We start from the raw sequence: 10,587 nt of genomic DNA on the forward strand, positions 1-10,587 counted from the left end.
ATCTATCTCTAATTTGAAAATAACAATAAATATTTACAAACACAACTCGTATCGGAGTTGGTTATCATATCATACGGGCCAACCTTCTTCTTTAGCTAATCTTCTTCTCCGGCCCACTTTAGGCCCATACCGGCCCAAGCCACTCCAGCCTCCAATCGGCCGACCTTCACCAACTCCGTTTGTCAATCGGCCGAAACACCGTAGCGTCAATTGGCCGATTCCCAACTGTAGCTTTTAACCCGCCGCATCGGCCAATCTTTTCCTTTTTTGACGACGATTCAAAACACATGTCAAAATCCGACGTCAACAGCAACTTATAATATTTTTCCTTTTTCATAATATACAGTAAGCAATATATGTACACATACATATTGTGTACGGTCCCATGGGCACATGCATATGATGACAAATTATTCCGTATGTGCACTACAAATTAAATAGTACGCTCCTCCCATGACTTTTCATGCTTTTGAAGCCAAATACATAATGTATATTTTTGAAACATTATGGCGGTTACATATATATGAGCTCTTCCTTTTCAAAAGGAAGATCGAGTTTGTTCATTCAAAATGTTAAAACAAATGTTCATATCAAAGGTTTTGGAAAGTCAAAACTAAACGGTACACGTGCACCACCCTATAGTTTGAGTCATCTCCAAAACATTAAATCTAGTGTCTATATCTTCTAAAATGCAATGAAATCTATTTTCTCCTACGTATAATCGAGGGTATTATTTTGAAATTTTTGAGATCTAATTTTCTGGCATCGGATCAATGAGAATTACACCAAGACTAGTTGGCATGGCTGGATTTCACCTTTTTTTGAACGATTCGCTAGATTTCAATTTGGTAACAGTTAATTATTACAATCATCATCGAGAAGTTTTGTTAACAAAACTAATTGTCGATTTGGTATGTAGCCAGTTAACTTTGGCTAGGAACTAAAGAATCGATGAGTTTAGCCGATTAGCATTCAACCATTCGTGAACCAAGGTGAGCTACGGTCTTTCCGTGGTGTACATATTTTTTTGTACTGTACAGTACAAATTAAATGGAAGCTAGGCCATAGTTCAACTTCTCTCCCACGAAAAAATTCAAACACATTTGATTAGACGACGAACCAGTGGTAGAGAAACGAGCATCAGTCCCGGTTGGGAAACCTAATAGATCTCGATTTTCCTAACCGGAATTAATCATTCGGGACTAAAGGTAGGACCTTTAGTCCCAGGTCTTTCACCCGGGACTAAAGCCATATCTTTAGTCCGGTTGGTAAGGTTTTGCGCCAAAAAAATATTAGAAATCCTAGGAGACCCCCCACACGTCGCAAGTCACAAGTCATTCAATTTTTTCACCCGAAATATGCACGTGTCCGGTGCGTGGGATTCGAACCCATGATGTCAAAACTCACGTGTAGCTTCCTTATCATCTCACCTACACAGCACATCTGACTCGTGGGGACCCTTTAGTCCCTTGGAGACTTTAGTTCGGGTTTGTAACACCAACCGGGACTAAAAGTGACTCCACGGATGAGCTTTTATTGAGGATCACCTTTAGTCCCGGGTTCAAAAATAATCGAGATTTTTGTTGAGGATGGAAGTTCCTTTTTCTACTTCTACTAGTGAACGTTATCATTCATGTGTATCGAAAGCAGCCCCGGCATCGAAACACCACCTCTCGCCTATAAATGGTGACCAAACCTTTCGCTGCAATGGCAACCACCAAGGCTGCAATGGCAACCAGCAAGATGCTTCTCCCGGTCACTCTCTGCTTCCTCCTCGTGCTCGCAGCGGAGAGCAAGGAGGACGATAATACTGTCGTCGTCTTCTACGGCACAGCGCGATGCAAGATCAACACCTCCAGGATCATCAGCAGTAAGTAAATTTATATGCTGGGTCAACAAGCTAATTAAACTTCTTTCACAAATCAAATGGCCCAAGAATAATAGACAATCATATGAGTTTGAGTTTGCTAACCACGCCTTCCACGCGGTCCGAATAATCGACAATCATATAACGTATGCATGCAGCGGAAGACTATGTACATGGCATCATAAATTTTACGCAAAAACATAGTTCCAAATTGTACATATTATTATGTATCTGGACATAAACTGTATCTAGACAAAAATTATGCACCAAGAAAAATTAAAATGACCTACAATTTGGAATGCAGGGAGTAGCATTTTGCATGCCTGGCCCCGCCGCCCTCCTCTGCCCGCCCGCCGCCGCTCCCGCCTCCACCCGCCCGCCACCCTCCTCCCACCACCCACCCGCCGCCCTCCGCCACTCCCGCCTCCGCCCTCTGCCCGCCGCCGCTCTCGCCCGCCCGCCGCCGCCACCTCACCTCGCCCCGCCGCTACTCCTCACTGTGCCGGTAAGGGGCGAGCAGAGGAGGGAGGAGAGGGGAGGCAGTGGATCGAGATCTAGCTAGCGGAAGGGGAGATAGAGGAGAGAGAGATAGCAGCGGGGGTGGGGGGACGGATGGTGCATGTGAAGATAAGATAGCAGTGGGGGGACGGATGGGAAATAAAGACAGCAGAAGGAGATGAATGAGGGATGGAAGGCCTAAAGATAGCAGAAGGAGATGAACGGTGGGTGGAAGGCCTTTAGTACCAAATGGGGGCTCTACCGGGTGGAGCTCCCACCCGATGTTATACACAAAGGGTTCCTACCCTTAGTCCATTTAAGGCGCACCCCCAATAGTAGACCCTCAACTATTTGATCTTGGCTGGTACAACAAGATCTAATAGTTGCTCATGTTAAAAGAGGCCGACAACTCATTCTCCGGGTGTATGCCTTTGGGTGGCTTGAATGATGAGCTTTGAATCAGTAGAAAATTTCATTCCTGACCCTCGATCAGCAGGCCTTGGTTTGATGGCTGATGTAGTCGAGTAGTCGTGGCTAAAGGTATCTGTAACATCTTCAAGCCTTCTCACACGAGCACCATGCAACTAGGATGGATTGGTCCTCCAGTACACCCCCCAGCCCCTCTTGGCTGGTGTTCGTGAGAGAAGCTCGGCTCCGCACGTAGTGGAAGTAGTCGAAGTTGAATCGTACGTGAAGTTGGTGATGGTGTTGAAGTTGACGGCAAGCCCCTCGAGGCAATGTAGTGATGGCGAGGTAGGTGGCGATGCCGAAGGTGAACCTCTCAAGCTGATGTAGCAGAGGCAAAGTCGAGGGTGATGCCGAGGTGGTGCCCCTAGAGCCGATGTAGCGAAGGCAAAGTCGAGGGTGATGCTGAGGTGGAGCCCCTCGAGCCAATGTAGCGGATGATGCCGAGATTGAGCCCTTTGATCATCCTATCCTTTCGGAAAATCCAGACCTTTGAAATAGGTTAATATATACGGGATACCAATAAGGTCATGACCTTCATTATTGACCTTTTCAGAAAACCAAGTATCATAGCCCTGTATTTTGTAGGTAACATGACCTCCATAGAGGGGTTAGCACACGAATTTTCACTATATTGAATTAACTTAGTTGCAACATAGCAAAGAATACTAAAAGAAATGACAAAATTCACATATGGTTAAGTAATAAGCGCTCCAAGGGGTACACCCTGCAAACAGAAATGTTAGTGATTGAAGTGAAGCAATATAGTGCACACGCATTCTCTAACAGTGGGGCGGCTGGTCAGATTTGCATGTCTTGGTGGCAAATTAACTTAGCATATTTGTTGCATTCCGGTATTTCTAGATACCTTCAATCAAGGGAAAAAGATTGACCCATCTGTGCTTAGCAATTGCTGGCATGCATAGAATAGGATCATAACCATCTAAGGTGGTAAGCTGAAACTGCATTGTCTCTAGAATAGGATCATAACCATCGAAGGTGGCAAGCTGAAACTGTATTGTCTCTAGAATAGGATCATAACCATCGATGTTTAATATAATTGCTTATGTACTTATTTTGCCCGCTTTGGTGGGCAGTTAGCATTGGGAGAGTTGGTCTCAGCAGAGCGTGCCGAGGTAATATATGCATGCGTGGTTCTAGCTGCGAGGGTTAAGGTGATGGACAGAGCGCTACCTACTTGCTTGAGCATGCAGCCATGCACTCGCAGGTAACGAGCTGTGCTTTAGCTTTGCTACATGTAAGCCTAGCAGCTTCGATGCCATTTTGTGGTGTTCGGCAGCTTCGATGCTTCGCTCTGTCTTGGTGCCTTAGCAACCTCGCATGCATGCAGAGGTGACGGTAGCAGGGTTGCCGCGAGGGTTAAGCTAGCCACGGAGGTTGGCTTGCCGCAAGGATGGAGCTTGCCGCAGGTCGGCGCTAGGTGCGAAGGTTCTTGCTGCAAGGATAGAGCAGCTTGCTGCCGAGTTCGGTGCTTGTCGTGAGGGTTGAGATCCTTGCGGAGGTGATGCAGAGCCATCCTCGGAGATGCAGGAGTTGTCCGCAGCTTCGATCTAGCAGCTTTGCATTGCTATTGTGCGTAGGTGACAAGCGACAAACATCGCCTGGCAGCTAAGGTGTTTGCAGGCATATGCTTAGCAGGTTCGTGTTGCAAGCGGATGCAACGACATGCATGCAAGCGATGCTACATAGGACAAAAGTAGATGCATGCAGGGGTAACACATGCAACGACATGCATGCTACATAGGACAAAAGTAGATGCATGCAGGGTAACACATGCTTGTCCATGCACACGGGCTTATAATAGCTTCGAGCCTTGGACAACGAACAGCGAATTGTATCTCATCTTAGTGTAGCAACTAGCGAATAAACAAGATGATTAAAAATGATATAATTATTTCTAGCGACAAACAAATCGAGGGTGACAGAATTGTAGTAATGCATGTTAAGAAGCGCCGGCACTTTTTTGAACTGCATGGCTTGAGAAACCAGCTCGGAGCTCCCATTATTCTTTAAAAATGAGAGAACATGAGACGAAGGTTATGATGAGCTTCATGCCTTGAATTAACTGGGCTAATGGACCCTCGGTGGTTGACATGGTTGGATTTGACTTGGTATTTCACTTCCAAATGATTGATGGCACGAGCTTAAGTATGACCGGAGCTGGTAATTGGCTGCGCGTAGGTGACACATAGATGACATGAAGCTTCGGTTGGAGCTGGGCAAGCGGTGTGCCAAGCGCAACTTGACTTGCGAGGGTTCCATAGCTTGATTTACGGAGGTTTGGAGCATGGCTCGACTTGTGAGGGTTCTTAGCGCAGGTTTGACTTGCGCATAGGCAAACATATGAGATTGCGAGGGTTAATAGTCAAGGATGGCAGCTTGAGTTGCGAGGGTTCCGCGACTCGCCGCGCGGAGGTTCTGAGTACGGCTTAACTCCCAAGGGTTCCGTAGCTTCGATTTGGCAGCCTTGCAGCGCTGCCGTTCGAAGGTGACGAGCAACGACCGTCGTCATCTGGCAGCTAAGGTGCCTACATTCTTGCTTAGTAGCTTCGATCGAAAAAATCAAGTTAATTAACGAGGTTGCACATGCATGGAAAATGCACGGATGCACCTTCGATACTTCCGTACAAGTCCTTTCAAGACTAAAAACCACATTTTCTAAACAACTTGCCACCCTAATGGCTCGCAGCAAAACTCAGGTATCATCACACCATATGCAAGTTCGTACCTGCGAGGGTACTAAGATTGAGCCCTTCAAGCGTCAAGCCTTGTGGAATCTGAAGTTCCAGAGGTGGAGGCGGAGCCCCTTAGCCCACAAAGTTGTGAGTTCGACTTTGCTTATGTCTGTGATGCTGTGGAGTTTTGAGGTTCAAAACCTTCGGCATGCGGTCTTGTTCAAAGTCACGAGGCATAGTGAGGATTTCATACGTAAGTATGTTAAAAGGAAATCAACAAAAACTTACTCCGAGTTTTGTGGAATTAGAAAATTTATACGAAAAGTAAGGTCGAAATCGCAACTCTTGGTTGCTTCGACCGTGAAACTTAAAACCCTGCGAGGTTAGAGGGAAAACAAGTGTACATTGAAATGTAAAGTTGATGCCGTAACTTCTTGTTGCCTTTGGCTCTGAATGCTTGAACGAAAAGTAAAATTGATGCCGCAACTTGTTGTTACTTTTGGCTTAGAGCTTGCACAGAAATGCAAGGCTTTACTTGCGTAGAAACGCAAAGTTCAAGTGTTTGCATCCACTATTGGGATAAGCAAACCTCTGCTTGCACAGAAATGCAAGTCTCAATTGCGCATAAATGGAATGTAGTGGCCTTTTGAGGCTTAGTAATTAAAAATGCTTAAAAGGTAGAGACGATGCCGCAACTTTTTGTTGCTTTTGGCTTTATATGTTTGAGCAAAAAGTAATATTGCAAAAAAGGTAAACTTGTGGGTCGTCATCCAACTTCTCTTTTACGAAATCGAATCTCTTAGCCTCTCGAGCTTTTCTGATTCATGCACGAAAGTAATGCGTCCATGCATTGTGAGATTTGATGCATGCTTTGATGCATATGAATAAAATGCTTGCATATGCAAAGGTATATATCATAGTTGGTCATGTCATCAACCCTCCAAAAGAAAGTAATTTTGATTAAAACTTAAGCACGCAATAGAATAGTGCCCTGAATCGCCTTAATGAACCTCCGAAGGTTGTGACTTGATGCTTTGAAAACCATTATAGTGGAAGGTCAATGACTGATGAATGCCAATAAAGATAATTCCAATAGTTGATAAGAGCCAAAGGTCCGTAAGATATATCACTTGATGAAAACCAACACACCATTAAAATCAATATATCATGTCCCAATTCTTGACTTGGTTACGAGTTGAAAACCAATGTACCTGAAAATAAAAAATGCAAGGGTTAGCTTAAGTGGGTGGGGAGATACTTACAATGGTGAGAATGGAAAAAATTTCAATAATAAGATGTAACTTGCAGTATTTTTTAAGGATGTCTCAATCGAAGGTCACATGCCTCATCCAACTGTAATATAGTAACAACAAAATAAACAGATAAGTCGATGAAAACTTGCTTATGATCAAACTTTTATGGACTTACTTTCTGAGCATCATGCTCTAGTCGATATCGCAACTCTTGGTTGCTTCAACTGTTCAATTTGAACTTAGTCTCTTGTGGGATAAAACATTGCATTAAAAATGAGTTGGTGATATGTTAGTATAGGTTAGATAGCCACATGTATAAGTAGTGCAAATAATCACATGCTTACTAGAGTTAACTTGTATTGGTAGAGAGAAAAATTGGTAAAGTCCTGCAAGTTAGTGAGAAAATTTTCTAAGGAAAAGAAGTGAGTTTCTAAGTGTAGCCCCTTTAAGGCTCTAGACAAAGTATGTAAAGTATGTGGTGCTTGGCAGCTTCGATGCTGTACTGAGATGGCGTGCGGATGCCCTCGGAGCCATATCGTCCAAGTGACTCTGAAGTGGCATGCTGCTTTTCTTTGATTAGTGTCTTGCTCTCCGGCAGCTTCGATCAGCTAAGCGATCTAAAGTGATGCTTGACTGTGTACAGGTGAGTAAGATACAAAAATGCAGCTTAGCTGAATAATGCTGGACATGCTTAGATCGTAAACTTGTGTGTGGAGATGCTCACACGGCTTGCTGTGGCTCTTTGCCTGATGAAGTTATTTTTAAAAAAAAATCGAAGCTTGGTGGTAGCTGCGAGTTGCATTCCTGTAAGTAGCTAGAATAACCTCCATTGAGGGATTAGGGGATATAATTTCATTGTGTCAAATTAACTTAGTTGGGGGAACCATGAGCACAAGCAATGAAGGTCTTGTTAGTCAGCAAAGATACTTGGCCTCGTAGCTTATATGAAAGAGATGTATCGAAGAACTGAGTGTGCTTGTCTGATCTAGCGCTAGCTGCCTGCGCAGATTGAGTCGAAACCGATGCAGTAGTTTCGCCTGCTTCCGGGATGACGCGAGCATTCACTCCAACTTGCCACGGAGATTTTCATCGAGGTTGGCGCTCGTCACGGAGGTTGGAGTTTGCCTACCTTGCTAGCAGCTTCGATGCTTGCTTGGTGGCTCTGGTGATTTTTTTTTTTAGCAACCTCGCTGAGTTGGTGTTTGACTTGGTAGCTCCGATGATTTGCCTGTCCGCGGATGCATGCATGTGGACTGGTTGCGGTAAACTGCATGTTTACAACTTTCTGGCATAGAGAGGACTATATGGAAGCATCGAAGGTTCTAGAGTTAAAGTGTATTTTCTAAAGAACAGCAACATGACATTCGATGGGTTAAATACTTGTGAATGTTAATTAAAGGTCTGTTTGGATACACCCTCCTAAAGATTAGTAGTGCACTTTTAGGACCTATGTTTAGATGCACAAGTCCTAAAAGTGCACTACTAAACGATGGCCATTTAGGATGGCCATTTCCATTAGGAGACCCAAGGGGTACTAAAGGCCCCAACTTCTCCTAAAAGTGGTCCCCAAGTCCCCCTTTACCCCTGTTGCCCTCGCTCTCTCTCCCCTCCTGCCGCACCCTCCCTCTCTCTCTTTCATCCCCCAGGTTCTTCCTCCCGCAAACCTCTCTCTCCCAATTCGCCGTGGTCGCTGCCATCGTCGCGCTTCTCGCCGTCACCGCAGCCGCGCAGGCCCCAGCCGCAACGCCCACCCCGGCGCCCAGGATGGCCCCGCTGCGGCCTCCCCCAGCGCGGTCCCCGGCCAGCGCCCCGTCCCCGGACGCGAAGCCGCCCACCGCCTCGGCGCTGTCCCCGATGGCCTCTCCCCCGGCCCCGCCCAACGAGGCCCCGACCGCGCCCGCGCCCTCCGCAATGACCCCGACCACCTCAGTCTCCACCCCAGCCGGTGCCCCCACCGAGACTCCCGCCGGCAATGGCGCCGCCTCCTCCGTTGTCAGCTTCATCACCATCGTCGGAGCGGTCGCCGCCGCTATCATGTTCTAAATGACGTGAACAGTGCAGGGGTAGTTTAGAGGAGTAATTGGGGGGTAAAAATGACATCTTCCCTCTAACGTCCTAAAGATTTTACTGTCCATCCAAACAGCCCTCTACTAAACTTTAGGACTAGCAATTTGAGGATCCTAAACTTTAGTACACTACTAAACTTTAGGAGTTTGTATACAAACAAGGTCTAAATTGGTGAAACAAAAACCATGGTTGCTTATCTGCTTCACTAATCGAAGGCCATGTAGCATTTAGTGACCCTCGACCGTTGACTACTCGACGGTGGCAGCCTCGCTTTGAGCTTGCCGCGATCTTGGCTTGCCGCGAGGGTACGGTGCGCTTGTTGCGGCGAGTGTTTTTGCACCTGGGAACTGGCAGCTTCGATGCTTGCTGCGAGGGTCGGCTTCCGGAGGTTTCGAGCGCAACTTGATTTTTGTTACCTTGCGAGGTTAACCGTGCTGATCTCTAACCTCGTGTGCGTCCCAAATGTGCAGGCTGAACTGCATGGCACTCGAACCCTCGTGCGAGGTTAATCAATTTTTGCTTCTCAACTCGAAACTTGCGAGGTTAAAAGATTTTTATCCCACGTACTGCGCTCAAGGGTGTTCGTGTTTTTGTCCATGCAAAGGTGACAAGCGACGACCGTTGACCGTTGTTGTCTGTTGCAACAAGCTGGTTGTATCAGCTTAACGTGGCATGTTGGTTAGAAAATACGTTCGTTTTCATTCTGGTAGGACTTATATGGAAGCATCGAATATACTAGAGTTAAATTTCTCTCTTTTTTTAAGAAAAGGGGCAACATTCGATCGGTATAGTATTTAGAGAAAGTTCATTAATAAATTTGCTAAACAAAAATCTAGCTCGAGGTTACTTATCTGGTTGCTGCAGGCTTCTCTTTGCTTGTTTTGTGCATAGCCGGACCTTCGAGGTTGCTTAACTGGTTCACTGATCGAGGCTGCAAACTCTTTGCTTGTTTTGGATGCTCTATGCTGCAGACTTTAGCGAAGGGTAATGATTTTTGGCTTCCTGTCAGGTTTGAGTTGCTCAAAAGTGATAAATCACCGACGAAGGTGACGAGGTGATCATGATGGTGCCAACAATCATTCCTAGCACTCTTGATCGTTTGAAGGATTTTTTCTGTTGCAGCGATCGTGAGTTTTGCTTGGTGCAAAACCACAGTGGACGCCACTGTTAGAATTTAGAACCTGAACAGATGATAGAGAGGGAGAAGGAAGAAAACGAGATAATCGAACCAAATGAACAAACGGCCAAAAAAAAATAATTGAACCAAATGAACAAACGACCAAAAGTCCCTTCTCCGACCCCTTGAACTATCTACGAGAGAAGTTGGTTGTTTATATAAAGTCCCTCCTCCGACCCCTTGAACTATCTATGACAGAAGTTGATTGTTTATATTAATTTCACCAGTGGGTTGAATATTATAACTATCTATGAGAGAAGTTGGTTGTTTATATTAATTTCACGAGTGGGTTGAATATTATAGACAGGTCATGAACTTTTTTCCCTAAATGTTACTTAGGGTGCGTTTGGTTGGGAGACAATGTAGAACGGGACGGTCCCGTTCCAGTTTTTCGGGATGGGATGATCCCATTTCTTGTTTGGTTGAATGGGATGGGATGATCCTATTTTTTGTTTGGGTTGGAGAGATCGCTATAGACGGGACAAGCACCGTTTCTTCTCCTGTTAACACCGTTCGTGGGACCCACCTGTCATACTAACAGGTATTTTCTTCCTCCACCGACCG

At 45.6% G+C, this 10,587-nt stretch overlaps 1 protein-coding gene across 1 annotated transcript; it reads left to right on the top strand.

Moving 5' to 3' along the window:
* Nucleotides 1-8,543: 8,543 nt before the first annotated feature.
* On the top strand, nucleotides 8,544-8,822 carry LOC101778087 (classical arabinogalactan protein 9). The gene has a single exon (XM_012843770.1). It carries the CDS (start codon nucleotides 8,544-8,546, stop codon nucleotides 8,820-8,822), a length of 279 nt encoding a protein of 92 aa, XP_012699224.1.
* Nucleotides 8,823-10,587: the final 1,765 nt, after the last annotated feature.

Source organism: Setaria italica, chromosome II (assembly GCF_000263155.2).
Source record: "Setaria italica strain Yugu1 chromosome II, Setaria_italica_v2.0, whole genome shotgun sequence".
Taxonomy (NCBI): domain Eukaryota; kingdom Viridiplantae; phylum Streptophyta; class Magnoliopsida; order Poales; family Poaceae; genus Setaria; species Setaria italica.